Source organism: Apostichopus japonicus, chromosome 3, assembly GCF_037975245.1.
Source record: "Apostichopus japonicus isolate 1M-3 chromosome 3, ASM3797524v1, whole genome shotgun sequence".
In the NCBI taxonomy this organism is placed as follows: domain Eukaryota; kingdom Metazoa; phylum Echinodermata; class Holothuroidea; order Aspidochirotida; family Stichopodidae; genus Apostichopus; species Apostichopus japonicus.
The window spans coordinates 5,381,330-5,397,888 of record NC_092563.1 but is presented as its reverse complement, the minus strand read 5'-3'; the positions used below and the strand labels follow the sequence as shown (position 1 = coordinate 5,397,888).

Sequence of the window (16,559 nt, the reverse complement as noted above, 5' to 3'; positions counted from 1 at the left end):
AATTGGTATATAAAGGAAAATAGAAAGGTACATATATATGATAAAAGTAAAAATTTGCCCACTGCTCGCTGATTTGCCGACTGATCTTTTCGCCAGGGGATGTGACACCCCCTACACCCCCCGTAGTTACACCCCTGTTTGCCATACCAAGCTAGATCACTTTGGTGTAATTCGGGTCGGTCTCCCCGTTGTCAAAAATTATTCCCTATAGCCTATGCCCCCTTGAAAACATTCATCGAATTTGGTCGCAAAATGAAATCGGTCGGAACTACGCCTATCCGACTCAGAATTTGACGCTGATTTTATATCTGAAAACTGCACTCCCGTATGTTATCGCGTTCTCGAGATATACACTTCGTTTGCACACGTAACGGCCCGAAAAGTCGCGCGCGGTTACCCCCCTCCCCTTCAACTTTTGATAGGGACCACATCCGGGAAGGTAATATTTTTGGTGAATAGAAGACAAGTTGCCCTGTTCGCACAAATAATTGTTGCTTCATCTGACGCCGGGAAAGTGCATTTACCCTATAGGTGAAAGTTAGGGTTAGGGTTGATTGATGCAAGTGGAGAATAATTGGTGATTGTGAGTTTGGTAGCAGGGACAACATATGATACTTGGTGACTGTTGCATAGTTGTGTTTGATGAGTACATGGTATTCCGTAAGGGTGACAGTACATTACGTTGAATGGTATCATTAATGCAGAGTGATCAGTAACTGTGACAACATGTGTCGCTTGGTGATATTAAGGCCATTGATGCTGAACAATTGAATATTTAAATTTAAATTAAAAGAGAAAGCGGAGAACCCACCACTCCACCAAAATATAAGGTTTTAGACGTATTCATAGCACGTACTCTGAAGCTTTCGCGTTCCATACATATAGCTTGCTTGCTGGTGTGCTTTGTCAAACATTCGCAAAAAACAACACACAAATGACGAAAAGTCGACTAGTTTATATGAAAGAACGCCAATTTAATTGGATTCAAATGACATGAAATATTGTGACGTACGATGGAGTAATATGTCACCCACGTGAGCTAAAAGTCAACCACAACATACTTTTTACTTTATTGTTAAACAATATGATTTAATATTAAAACATTTTTGTGCAGTACACATTTGTTCAAGTTTCAAGCATATACCGCTGTAGATCATTTATAATTAAGATAAAGAAGTTACCATCTTAATATATCACTAAATTAATGTAGTTAGCGCATGTATACATGTAATCGTTTCAAAAGAAAGAAAGAAAAAATATAAATATTCGAATAATGCCATTTAAAAAGCGAGCAGAGATGACCAGTAGTCAATTCCATATTTCACTAGGAATCTACCGTCTAATAATATCCGTCGAAAGTTTTGAAAGGTTAACCTTTTGTTTAACAATAAGATAAAGATATCAATGCAGGCGCAAATCCTTAACATTAGGAGGGTATGGTGGTGAATACCACCACCCTCCCCGTTTCCACTTTACACCCTCACCTATACACTAAGGTGACCAGACGTCCCCCATTTTCGGGGACTGTATACCCCGATTCCAGTATTTCGTCCCCGATTAACAAGTATCCCATACAAAAGTCACTGAAATTTTGAAATACGACATTTTATTCTCAACAGATGTAGAAAATGTTCCAAAATCTACCTGCTCGTAATATTTTAATTACACGTTATTAAAAAAAAAAAATCATAGAATGTATACAAATACCTCGCACAGCGGACGATCGCAATGATCGAAACAAGAACTAACACTATAGGGAAGGCCTATCCTACCATATGCGCGGAGTAATCTTACTCCTCAGTGCTGACCTATACGCATACTCTTGATTATATCATGTATGTGCTCTACAAGACACGCACTCTTTTTTCTCAAAGGGGAGGAGGACACCCCTCCCCCTAGACCCCCTTCCCACAGGCCGTACATCCCGCTGACCTTCAACATTTTGTAACAGATTCCTATTTACAATATATGGTCAACTCAACCTACACACTTAAGGTGTAAACTTAGTCATTATAGCTCAGCCATTTGTGTAAATCCCATTATATGCCTAAACTGTGCCTCAGTGTACTACATATCTAAAATGTTATTATTTTGGAGGAGTACTTCCGCCAGACCTCGACTTGTGAAAATCTTCACGTATGTCTCTATTTTAAGGTTTTCGGATAGATTTTTCATGTCCTTCCAAGCCAGCAATCGCTTAATTATGAAATATAATAATATAATAAATGAAACCGAATATAAAATAACAAAGATATTACTGTTACGTTGTTTTTGAAAAGACAATTTTTTTTTAGTTAAACAATACATAGATAGTAGGGGTGGTATTTTGTTGAAACAAGTGGAATGCTAAGTACTTGGGCGAGGGGGAGAGGGGGGGGGGTCAAACGAATAAAGTATACATGAAGTATGTTAATTGGCTATAGCTTGGCCGTATGTAGATTGCTCTTGTGCAGTACCAATGTCGAGTCAATGTCCTTAATTGTCTTGCAGCCTGTAGAAGACATAAAACAAAGGAAGAAGAATGTTTAGGAGATGAACTTATGAGCTTGTCGTGAAATTATTTTTCAACACTTACTTCATCGATACATATAGCTGCATGATGTCTGTACGAACTAGAAATATTTATAAGTTCACGGAAAGCTTGGTGTGTGGAGAGTAGATGGACGTTAAGGGAAGTGGTGGGGTACTGCACGGACTTCAACTTTCAAGAATAGCTAAAAGCCTGACGAAAATGCCTCCACCTTCACCCCCCCCCCCCCTGTTCCCTCCGCCTCTTCAACACACAAACTGAATGCCTCTATAATGGTCATTGTTTACTACTAAGCTTCTGATAAATGTCCTTGTGTCATATATCTTGACGAAAAGTACAGACCAGCGAGGTCAAACCAGAATTTCTAAGGTAAGCAATTATATATATATATTTGTAAATATTTTAAGGGGAAATAAAAGGTACTAAATGATTAAAAATACAGAATATTCCCTCCATAAAAGCAACACTCGATACGGAATAGTCCTCAAATTGCCTCAACTGTGAGTGCGTTACATATATACTGAACATATATACTACATTGAATTTGTACTTATATTTATGTATATGTATTTATACACATATATATTTTGTTTTTTCTTTTCTTTCTTCAGGGAGTCTTCCACATTGTTAAGCTTTTAAGCTTTATGGAAGACTTACCTCCACTTTGTACTTTTGTGGCAAAACAAATAAATAAATTGAAATATACAGCTGAAATTTGTCCTGTTCGACTTAGAGCTAGATGTGGCTCTGAGTCAACTACCGCGAAAAGTGAGGGCGCTGAATATATTTGTTTCAAACCAATACATTGCCTTTCATCTCGACAGGAATATTACGTAATGAAATCATTTTTCTTAGCGTGTAAAAGACATCATTTCAAAATCTGACTTTATATAAAGTAACAATTTCCAGTCACTGTATACTAGATCGAAGGCGTATGCTCTTTGCCAAGACATGTTGCGAGTTCAGTTCAGTTTAGAAGAAAGACGCTATAGGTTTGCGAATACTTTGAGATCATATCATATATATGCCGCGATACAAGCCATTTTCATTTTGACAGCATTATCAGTTATAATAAAAGTCATTTGATGTTTTTCATGATATGCGTGCTTCATTGGAAGTCCATCAGTTATGATCCAAACTTAGTTTAGTTTGCTAAAATTGCAACAAAAACAACAACAACAACAACAACAAAATGTCAGAAGTACTTTTTAAGGTTCGGATCCTTCAGCCATAGAGGGTTATTAAAACAGTCACTTGACAGTCCCAACTGAATGAAGGACCATTTCTTATTGGTGGTAGTAAATTAAGTCAGTGACTATTCTTCCATTTTCTAGCAGATTGATGACATTACCTGTGAGACTCATAGCCCGGTCGAATTCATCGCGATAAATCTCCAGAACATCCTGGACCCCTTGTTGACCCTAGAGTACCCATAGATATAAGAAGGAGTAAGGATACCAAAAAGAAACAAAAAAAAAACAAGAAGAATGTTGGTAAAATCATTCCAATGGAGCCCCTTTATTGTTGAACGATCAGGAACTGCTTAATTGAGAGTCTCAATGACATTATTAATGTATGATGAGTAAGTGCAGTGGCGTCGCCAAGGGGGGGGGGCCGGGGGGGGGGCACGTGCCTCCCCTGGAAAACCTAGTGCCCCCCCCGGGTGCCCCCCCATCTGAGATTTGGGTTGGTAAAAAAATATATATATATTTTGTTATATTCAACTCCCATCATCTGAGTTGGTTTTTCATAAGGACAAAGAAGCACAGTAATTCGTATTTTCTTCAAATGAGCTGCGAAAAAATTAACAAGTTTATCCTTGAACGTCGGGTATCGAAGTCGTAACCCGCGCCATCACAACAGGTGTCGATATTTACATTGAATGTGTCAGTGCTCACGCCATACCAGCGGATATACAAGTCCGCTTCGCGAGCTACATGACTGTGAGAAGGGAGGGTACTGCAATATGTTGCCTTGGTCTGAGGTTGACAGGTTAGGAGCTGCCGAAATGTGAGAATGTGAGGGTCCGCAGGCACCATACTTGCCTATATTTGTGGACCCATATATTAACCCTGTTGTGTAAGGGGTGCAGAGGTCATTTGAGGTCAGATGCTTGTAGGAACAAATGGCGAATGTTCACACCTGCATACTGAGCCATACTCGATGTGTGATCAAACTTTGGATTGCATGGTGAGATCCCTGATAGGAGCCAATAACGATGCTGGAACCTGTTACATCTTAATAGATACTGGGCGAAAACGAGAAGGACAAGAAAGGAGTCGGGGTCATGCACACATTAATTCAACAAATGTAGCTTCTATTGATAGGGTTAGGCATAATATCGACAGCATGTGGTTCATATCCTCCGCAAAATTCTGCGCCTTGTTAAAATCATTACCTCAAAAATAGCAATTTCTGGAGATATCTTCAGATCGAATTTAGCATCAAATGTGGCAGCATTTTGCATCTAGCCCATCCTCCGTATGCGAAAATTTTCCAAAGGGGAGGGGGGGCAGTGGCGGCGGAACCGGGGGGGCTTGGGGGCTTGCAATCTGAGAAATTGCAGGCTTGAGACCCATATTTTAGGGCTAGGTATTCGCAGCATAAAACACTCGGGAAGTGCCGTTTCCGGCAATCTGGAGGTTTGAAAAACCCAAAATTTTCTTGTACGCTCCGCGCCAACCGATGTTGGCGCTCCGCTTAGATAGTCTCTACACATTAGTCCCCCCCCCCAATAATTTTTCCGTTCCGGCACGCCTGTAGGGGCACCCCCTCCCCTTAGACCCCTCCCAGGACGTTGATCCGTATCCACCTAAGTGCCCCCCCATCAAATGCTAGTGCCCCCCCTGTGCCCCCCCAGACTGAAAAGTCTGGTGACGCCACTGAGTAAGTGTATAGCAATTGAGAGCTCTTCGAAACTGTCATGGTGCAATAATCAGCCTGTATGCCTACTATTACAAAGTAACATTGATCATGTAGTGTATAAACTTGTGTGTGTGTGTGTGTTTAATATCACACACCTTCCACTTTTCGTTTCATCTTTATGTATAGTGCAATACACAAAACTTACCATACACCTTGACATCTTTGCATTGATACCTCTCCACACTCCACTTCTGCCCCAGTTCATGAATGACGAAATGAATTTAAAATGTTTTGTGTGTGTGTTCGTGCATGTTTCTCGTTCATACCGACCAATTGAGTTATACTTACTAATGCGGACCACAGTTCGAGATGTCAGTATACTATTACTATACATAGTTTTGAAAATAAATACATATTTAAGAATATAAACATAAACTAATTTATCGTATGTTTTATATGTGGAGAAACTTGGTGTACCAACCTTTAATGCTAGACCCCAGAGTACTGGTCTTCCAACAAAGACAGCTTTAGCACCCAGGGCTATAGCTTTGAGTACATCTGTACCAGTCCTTACGCCGCCATCAATATAGACTTCTATACCAGCTGGTTTAGCAATCTTAACGATCCGTTGTAGCATCTCAATCTACCAAAAAATCGAATAATAAAAATTGTAGAGTGGTTTTTGTATGTGCGTGTGTTTGTGTGTGTTTGTTGTGTATGTTGCTAACGAGGGTGCGGTTACTGTACCAGCCAAAAGTGCTGCGTACACCTGTAAGAATATAAAATTGATGAATGCCACTCTTGTGTGATTGCGATTTAAATTACTTTAACCACTTTATACAAGAGCTAAAATGTGATAACTAAAGGTTTCATAAAGATATAATTAATCTTGCATAACATAAAACTATGTGGTTTCTTACTTCTCTTATATAGACCTATACCTGATATGCAAAGCAGGTTTGGAGATACAAATTAATGGTTACGTACCGGTGGAGGCAATCCATCTAGTTGACGGCCACCATGTACGGACACCAAGATGCCATGCACGCCCGCCTCTACCGCCTCTCTGGCAGAGGCAGCTAAGAAAGTATATAAGTCAATCAATCAATTCAATAATTAATTAATTAAATCAGTCAATCATGCAAGCAAGCAAGCAAACAATCATAAATAAAGCAACCATTTAAATTTGAGTAATGAATGACCGATATATTATACCGATAAATATATATATATATATATATATATATATATATATAGATATATATATATATATATATATATATATATATAGATTGAAGTGCGAGTTCTCGTTTTAAAAAATATGTTAACATAGAGATAATGAAACCGACTTTCTCAATCGGTAGTAGAAAACATAATATACTGGTACCAATTAATCTCATAATTATGCTAAACGATACAAATTCTCTCGTGTTCTTGGTATAGGGAAATCATGCAAGCAAGCAAGCAAACAATCATAAATAAAGCAACCATTTAAATTTGAGTAATGAATGACCGATATATTATACCGATAAATATATATATATATATATATATATATATATATAGATAGATATATATATATATATATATATATATATATAGATTGAAGTGCGAGTTCTCGTTTTAAAAAATATGTTAACATAGAGATAATGAAACCGACTTTCTCAATCGGTAGTAGAAAACATAATATACTGGTACCAATTAATCTCATAATTATGCTAAACGATACAAATTCTCTCGTGTTCTTGGTATAGGGAAATCAGCAAAAGAAAAACCGGCAGGAAAATCATTACTAACTTCCCAGTAGGTTTTCTAATCTTGATTTGGCCGATAGATGCATAAGTTTAATGTATTATTTCTCTTAAAATCCGATTGCTGCCGCTTTCCACTTTTATTTCTGAATAACATTGCCATACTAGGTTTCATTCCTGTATGGGTACACGGTGTGAAATACCTGTTTTAAGAAAAGCCACCAAGTCAGTCGAGTTTTGTGAAACAGGCCCCTGGGCACGTAAACCAACAACTTCATCCACTCTCAATCCCAGCCCCCCCCCCCCCCTTCATCGGTCTATATAGGTTAGTACACTTAAATATATTTCGTTTTATTTGTTTTTACTTATATTTTTTTACACTTCTGTTTATTTTCTGGTAACATTTCCCCGTAGCCCCCCCCCACCCTTCTCGCCCACATTAACTGCTTCGACCACCTACGACTTTCTTTACTCACGTGATATGACGCCTTTTACAACAATGGGTAAGTTTGTAATCGTCTTAGCCCATTTAACATAGTTCCAGGTGGCATATGAGTTGGTCTGTTCATACCCATATCTAGTTAGGTTTTTGTCTCCAGTCACTTTAGCTTTCCTTACAGCTTCGATGTCAACATCGAAGTTTGCCATTCTGTCAATGCAATATTTTTTTACATACGTCATAAAGAAATGATGTATCGGTATATATTCTTGACGCTACTACGTGTGTCGGTGAGGGAAGGGGTGGGGTGGGAGAAGCATATTAAATTCCTAAAATAATAAAGGAGAATAATACATTTCATGGTATCTAACATTCTAACAGTCGGGCTAGACCCTCTTCATAAGGGAATGTGCAATCATCGCCATCCTACACTAATTTTTAATCCATGTGTTAATGTAACAGCTTCCAATTATGCCCACCCCGTTTATCGACATAGCGACATGTTCCCATATGTAACTGTACACTGTAGTGCCTATTTCAAACTAACTTTATAATCAATTACACTGATACTGTGATTCACGAATCGTTCGGGATTTATTTTCGTCAGTTTTGCCATCGGAAAATAGTAACATAGTGTGCCGCCTATAGTGCGGTTTATTTAACAATGTAAGCAATGTGAGGTGCTTTAATGATCAAAACCTGTCAACCAAATGGTAAACCAATGCCTAAGAAGAGAACTTTTGATATAACTTTTCGAAGTTTCAAGTCAAACTAATTGTTTAATATCACATTGACTTCTTTTATTAAAGCGATTTTTCTTCTTTCGGCCCAACTGCACAAATGGGACTAGAAAACTATATATATATATATATATATATATATATATATATATATATATATATATATATATATATATATATATAAAGTAAATCACCCAGTGTGTCTGCATACGAGTTCATCCGGCGTGTTTCACGGGTCTTTCAGCGTTTTACGCGATCGTTTTACTTTGATTAAGAGATCTATATAAAGTTTACTGATAACGCACATTAGGACCAGAGATATATGTTACAGTGTCAATGGCGCTATACACAATCTATTGATCAGGACTGCTAGGAGGACAGTGACCGTTGTCGAAAGGCGCACAGGAGAGCCCTATTAGTGTGACTTGAAATTTCGCAAGTATGTTTCAAACCATCTCTTCTTCAATAAGGAACGAAAGTGTATCTACCGCTAGTGATCAACTCACGTTTCTAGAGAGGTTATCAAGTTTCGCGGAACTAGATTGGACCGACATAGCATAGGCCTATTCCCTCTGTTGATTTGGGGCGAGGCTGGAGAGCCAGGTTGATGAAGTACAACCCATTTTAATTAATCAAGTGTTATTTACCCCATGCCATCAGCTTCGTAAATTCCGACATAACCATATGGAATTGTTTTGTATCTCTTTCCTTCCCTAGGGTCATCCACCGTCAGGACCATGGCCTTGTACCCGCTCGCTTCTGCACGACGGACAAGGATTTCGAATAACTGTTTGTCTTGGAACATGTAACTTTGCATCCATCTTAATCCACCTGGGGCAACCTCTGCCACATCCTCCAAACGCGTTGTAGAAATGGAACTCAGAATCATCAAGGTATCACATGATTTGGCGGCTGTATGACGCAACCATTAGTGATCGAAAAGATGGGATATTTATATGAATATTCATAATGCAGGGTTTCTTATTACTTTTACTTTAATTAGTCAACGTGCATTTGCCGTGACATGAATAATAAGTAAACAACATATGTAAATAATCGTTAACACAAACTCTCCCCTCCCACTCTCCCCTCCCCCATCCCCTTCCCCACCCCTCCCCTCCCCCAGTGTCCCTCATTCTTTCCATGTAGTAGGCTACCCTACGAACTACATCACGATGAGGAGAAAAATCAGGAATTACTTAACCCTTTGATGTTGCCTTTTCGCCTTCAGGATGGGCAAACTTGTGGTATGCTGTCGGAGATATACAGACTGGAAAACTAATTGTTTCTCCTAGTACTGTTGTCGAGAGCGTTCTTTCTTCAATAGGTCTCAGAATCCGGGGAATTAAGTAATATCTATACAAGAAGAAATGTCAATAAATTCCTTGGAGGGTCTCATACTGACCACCCGAACAATGTGTCGATCCCAATGACAGCTTTCGGGATCGTTATGTGACGTTATAACGGGTTTTCTGATAGAATATAATTATGTTATCCTGTTGGGGATACTGTGCAATACGATGGAACATACTGTATTGGACGCACAATGGTATCTCGGGGACGGTGATGCCCCCCACCCACCCCTTCATGGCTTCAAGGAGACACAGATGTATCTTCTTTAATAGAGTGTACAGAATGAAAACATGTCGGAAAGTGTTACTCTGACAATTTGTGTTGGATATGATGCATCTCCTTCTTTACTATTCATGTTCTCAGTAGCAAATTATTGGCGAAGGGGGGGGGGGGAGGTGGAGAGGGGGGAGAAGTTATATATATATATATATATATATATATATATATATATATGTATATATATATATATATATATGCTACTGTAATCTATATATACTGAGTCAAGTGTGATCTGGTAGAATGAAAGTGAAGTGATCATTGAATAATCTCATCTAATGACATATTATGCGCTTGGGTATATATAAGGCAATCATTTGAAGCATACGGTATAGTATTTAATCTGACAAGCATATACTGATTCCGATATGTACACTACTGTTGCCTATAAGCCTAATGTATATCATTCTGTGATATAAATGCGTGCTCTTATGAAATAGTATTGACGTCTTTATTGTGTTGTCTCGATAACCTCGTCACACTATTTTCAAACGACTAATGGCTCCAAGAATTGACTGGAGCGTGTGGCTTTGAGTAAAGTAAATGCGCATGTCTATACACACTCGATTGGTTGTTGGTATATCGAGAACATGTTACACATACGGCAGGAATATGACATATATTCACAATGGTACACTCCGTAGAAACTCTACAGTACATGTACAGTACAGTTAAATGGCATACCAGCCATGGTTACCTTTTGTAGGCCGCAGGACATTCATTGAAAGTGGTTTCCTCATCCGCCGCAGCCGAAAAGTAAGCCCATGCAGCCTCCTTCATGACTCCTTTCGCCGCCTTTTCGTAATCGTTCACACATATTAGAGATGTGTTGGATGCCGCCATGTCATCATACAGTATTAGCTAGTATGCCAATTACAGCCACAGACCAGACGTGTTCACAAACAATAGGGAGTCTCACTGTGTAACAATCTGTATTTTCTCCACGTATATATATATATATATATATCATGCAAAGGCTTACATTATACAGATGAGATTATATGACCCTACTTCAAGAGGTGAAACCTGAATGGTCAAAGGCTATAGCTTTTATCGATTTACAGTTGCGGGTGTCTATAACCAGCGCGCCGCCGCGTCAATGATTCATAAGTGATACAACACATTAATATCATAATATATGTATGTATCATGCTTTTTCTTGAATGTGTTTATACCACGATCAGATCCTACAGATTATATATAGACCTTCATGAACAGAGTAAATTTGCATCTCGAACGTTCATTAAACTGTTAAATCCAAATCATTCTTTCTTTTGTTTCATGGGTAGGCTAGTTAACTTATCATGTTAGGCTACTTGGTATTTGAGTTAGCAGCAATCACTAGAAGCCTATATCATAGGTAATATTGTTTTGTTGTAGCCAGAAGATAGGTCTCTTCTTGATACATATTAATAGCCACGTTTATCAACGTCGTGTAAGTTTGTACTTGTGTAGGCTTCTTGTATATCAAGTTCGCATTATGATATTGTGGTTTACCATATGCGGCCTTGACTATATGTTATATTGCATTTTAGCATTTGTCTCCATCGTATAGACCTATAGTTGATACTTACGACTGGGGTTTAATGGTAATTTAGTATAATATTAAATTCTGTCCTCAAGTATTAACGGACGTGATACGGTATCGTGTTACCATATGTGACCGTCCATTAAACTTGTAGGTTTCTAATTAACGCAGGTGTCTCGCTTTATTGACATTCTTGCAGGAAACGGTTGTTATGTCGGCAAGTTCTTTCTCAATTTAAATCATATTTGGAAATTTCGAGTTTGGCATATCATGAAAATACAAACTCCTCTCATACGCATTAAACAAGGTTCAAAGAAAACAATTTTTTACAGAGTATAGCATTTTAATAATTAAAACGTGGGCGCATGCGTGACTATACAGGGCAAGAGCGCTTTCACTTTAGATATGTTCACTGAAACAAAACTATTAAAAGAGACGTCACCTACCTAAACATTACCGGGGTAATAGATACATTCATTATATATTACCTTTATATACATTTTTTCATTCAAATGGGGGGGGGGGTATAGGTGGGGGGCTATTGAAAAAGACGCTTGTAAAAAATAAAATTAAACAGCTATGGCTCTTTGGATGCATGCCCGAAGTGACCTCAGTGATGAAAAAACAATAGACACTCGTGTAGATAATAGTTCCAGATGTGTTATCTATAAAAGTATAGCCTATATGAACTGTTCTTCTAGCCCCACCAACAAGCTTTATGGGGATGAAAGTAGGTCACTTTTGCATATTTGATGGAGTGTTGTTATTTTTTTCAACGAACTACATGATCATGAGAAACAAGTCGTACCCCTCTCATACCTTAAACAACCTTCGAGTCAACTGATGAAAAACATCTTTTTCTACTATGTGCATGACATTTGACCTCAGAAGGTTTGTTTTTGTTAGGTTACATCCCCATCCCTACGCAAAAAAAAATCAATCAATGGAACCATGAGGTTAGTCCCTACGTTCACTCAAATATCCCATGAATTCCATAAGTGATGTCCCCTTAGTTTACTTTTTGGCCCACTCTTTCAAATATGCAATTTATTTTTGGAAAATATACTTAAGTTTCTAAGTTGTTAAAGAAAAGAAATCTTTCAAAGTAAATATGCAAGTATGCAGATGTTGGCGTCTGAGTTTATATTTTGTTTTGTCAATGATACGACATTGCTAAGTTGTTAAGTAGCCAAACGATATTACCATATAACTGTGCAAATATGCAGATGCTGGCATCAATAGCTTTATCCTGTGTGTTGTCGTAGCTACGAATGTTCACTTTTAATAGTATTAATGCAGGGTTGGGTTTAGTTGCATAAACTGTATCAACGTGCCAAATTGAAGGAAAAGAGTATACGGAATTTTCAGTGAGGCCATAATGAATAATATCATATATGTTTTCCATCGTACCGCTGAGGGTCGGATGTTGTAGCTTCTGAAGAAAATTCAAAGGTTTAAGGGAGGTCCTTTGAGTTGAACATTATTTTTTTTTCTCAGAGTTATTTTTTTAAATTACTTTATTGTGATACTTGTGTGACCCTATGAGAGCACTGATAACAGTTCACAGTACCTGCTGTGACGAATCAGAGCACACGTTAAGATATTTTAAAACCTTTCTGTTGATCTACTTCTACCAGTTTATACAGTGGTTATTGCATCTAATACGAAAATCTGGTGATGAACCGTATGGCGCATGCGCTTCCATCATGTGACGTTATGATCTATATGTCACTGTTTGATATTGTTTGTTCTGAGAGTGGTCACTGTTTGACATATTGTTTGTTCTAAGAGTGGTGCCCCAAAGTGTAGGCTATACTGGCCCGTTTATGGTGTGTCGAAGGGAGCGCGACCTGGGGAGGGGGGGGGGGAAGGAGGGGTGCCTAAACTGATAAGAATTCTTATCTTATAAGAGAATGATCCGAAAACGGGCTAAGCAGAAATAGTAGGTGCGCCTAGCTCGTTTACGGCCCGGACTCCACTGTGGACCGCAGCTTTGGTAGGGTGCTTTTTGTTCGGGAAGCTGAGTTTTAATCTGTGTGCCACCCGTCGTTAGTAACTGTAGAATTATGATCAGTTTGTTCAAAACGGCCAAATGTAGGGCCCTGCACGTGCCAGGTAATATGCTTAATCCGACCCTTATTTGAGTGTGTAACTATGGAATAACGACAATATCCACTCTGGCGCAGTGGTGACACTACATTTATTGATCACTTTATCCCCTCCCCGCCCCCCATGATACAAAAACGAGATAATAAAGGTAATGCCAGAACAGGTCTTCATATATTATCAAAACTATAGTCGTATGTCAACATGTTTTGTTTGCTGAACAGTCGTACGTTTGTTACGATTACTTCATTCGCAGGGACAACTGTTTCATCGATGTTTCTAAATTTTCAAATTTAACAACAGTCTGGATTCGTGCCCATTTTTAGTAAATATTGAATTCTTATTATTAAATTTCCGGTTTGTCACCAACAGTTTTGAACATATCTGATAGGCTGGTTATGTTGGTATATGGGCAATGCTCATAATTATCAGTGGCATAACTAGACCAGTGCGGCCTCACTAGGCCCAGGACACAGGGGGGGGGGCAGTGACAAGTTTAAACCCATCTACCTAAGCATAGTATTGATATTAAAGATTCAGTCAGTAAACCAAATGGACATCGATCTATAGATATCCGCCAGATGTGCACTTTCTTTATTCTGCTGTCGGGCTCAGCAAAAACCAAAGGCGAATAGGCCAGTAACGTCACGTAGGACTACTGTCTAAGGCCCCTTGGAATGTTACATCATTGAATGGGACATTCAATCGAATATCTAACATTCTTAGAACAGCAATTTAACTCTTATATATACTTTGCAGGATTTCCTAATTAATTTATTAATAACTGGATTAAATTAATTTCAAACGGATGCACTGTTGTAGCTTCATTTTATCACCATAACTTAGAAAAGTATCTTTAAATGTTGTAGTCCTTGCATCTGCGTCGTATATGGTATTTATCCGTTTGAGGTACAAAGTAATCCGTGATGAAATTTGGTTTCGTTCGTTTTACTTTCACTAATCTGTCTTCCTCTTCAACCCCTCCACTCCTCATGCCAAACCACACTATCTTGTGGTAAACCAGTGGCTCCATTATTGTGGTGTTATACCAACCGTTGCTGTACAGCTAGTTATTATATTGTACTTACTCTTCAGTTTATGTTATTATGCGCCGAAACGTTATGGGACATCACAAATGACGTCACGAGATTGTCGACAACTTGGACGCCAACGAACACACAGGAGGTCATAGGTCACTACGACCAGGAAATGAACTGAGGTCAAATTCACCCCCCCCCCCTTCCGGGAACATGTTATCTCTTCATCCTCTTCATTAACAGCAGTTCTTCCGTTTCGATATGTCGTCGTGGAGATAGACTACTGGATTTGTACGTCCATATACTTCATACTGATCGAGGATTTTCGAGATGGATTTATTCATCCTTAAATATCCATTACTTTCTAATATTTATTGTGAATTCCCAAAGAGGACCTCTTTGTCATTGGCTCACCAACTGATCGGAGTATCGTCCACTGTTGTCCATCACCGTGGCTACTTAATTGGCAGTCCGATACCCACGTAACTACATTTTATTTTAGATATCCAAGCCATTTCCCTTCTATTTATGTTGGGAGACGAACATGCACATATATTTCAGACATGAGTAATTTCAATAGATCAATTCAGTTGGCGAGATATACAGCTACACCAGTCAACATAATGGGTGAGTTAATGTATGAAGTAAAATGAATCATTACAGGTAAATGGATATACTGTCGTTCAATATCGCCAAATTTCGAGCTTTAGCGTCCAATGATACACTGTATACCTAAGAAAGGATGACTTCTGTTATTCTATCATGATAACAGATAAATTTATGCAGAGACGAATAATGTATTATGAAAAAACAACATTTCATTTGAGAATTACTCCATTATACATGGAGCATCTTTCGTTGAAATTTGTCTTGAATTAATCAATAATGACAGCAGAGAGTAAGCATTATTGTTCATCTGATCTGTCAAAAGTCTCGCATTATCTGATCACTTAGAACGAACTCAAAAGAGACGCATTGCTTTCTGCTTTCACTGCAACGAGTAAGAGTTTTACCCCATCGGTCCGAAATAAATTAAAATTTGATAATGTTACAGTGTCGTCCGTTAGCTCATTGAGTTGAGCAGATGGATAAGAAGCTGAAATCTAGAGTTAGTTCGAAACCCACTAAAAATAGACGAACGTGACAAAATTCTATTTTAACTTTTCTTAACTGAGTATTACTATTAGTTTGAAGTTATTTTTCAAGTTGATGTGTTGGTTAGCGCGACGGTGTAAGCGAAAGACGGTGCACTGCTAATCGAGTAAACCGTGGCTAGGGTTCGAGACAGGCTGGAGGCGATAATACCTCCGGGTGTAGGTATGGTGCTTTTTGTGGCCTATAGGATCCTGCGCCATGTCTCCCTTGTTGTCGTAAACGAACCCGGGAGGATAGGATGGGGGTCGATTGGTCAGAGGTCGACAAGAAGCGTTCTAGGTGGCGTCGGTGGGCCGAAACACTGTCTGCGACCGGCATATGCGCAGCCCATGTCCAGTGGCCCAATGAGTCCCTATTCTCCTACAAAATGTACCTACGGAAGCTTTCAACTGCCATCTAAATATTTAATATATTAAATAATATATATACGAAACTATAACTTAACTAGCGCCATCTCTTTTACTTCCCGCTCAAAGAAAGGAAATTCTTTCTTCAAATATGATTGGTAATATTGTTTTCTCTCCAAAACAGTGAAGAGTGCATATGGCTTATATGACGTAATGTTACATACTATTCATTAAGTTGTAATTCGCAAATCTGAAAGAAAAGTAATATTTTGTGATGCTTCGTGGTTGGAAAGTCTTTCTGTAGGTTAATATCATGTTATTCTGACGTGCGTGTATGTCATAGCGCAGAATGAGTACGAGCACTGTGTATTGTAACAAATACTTGTACAAATCTTTTCAAATGGGAATAACAGTAAACTGGAAAAGGAATAG

At 38.6% G+C, this 16,559-nt stretch overlaps 1 protein-coding gene across 1 annotated transcript; it reads right to left on the bottom strand.

Moving 5' to 3' along the window:
- Positions 1 to 970: 970 nt before the first annotated feature.
- LOC139961206 (2-Hydroxyacid oxidase 1-like) lies at positions 971 to 10,907 on the bottom strand. Its single transcript, XM_071960222.1, has 8 exons — positions 10,652 to 10,907; positions 9,530 to 9,681; positions 8,973 to 9,237; positions 7,623 to 7,795; positions 6,383 to 6,474; positions 5,877 to 6,038; positions 3,882 to 3,951; positions 971 to 2,491 (listed from the first exon to the last, which is right to left on the bottom strand). The coding sequence occupies exons 1-8, from the start codon at positions 10,795 to 10,797 to the stop codon at positions 2,418 to 2,420; spliced, it is 1,134 nt and encodes a 377-aa protein (XP_071816323.1). The 5' UTR covers positions 10,798 to 10,907; the 3' UTR covers positions 971 to 2,417.
- Between the last annotated feature and the right edge of the window lie 5,652 nt (positions 10,908 to 16,559).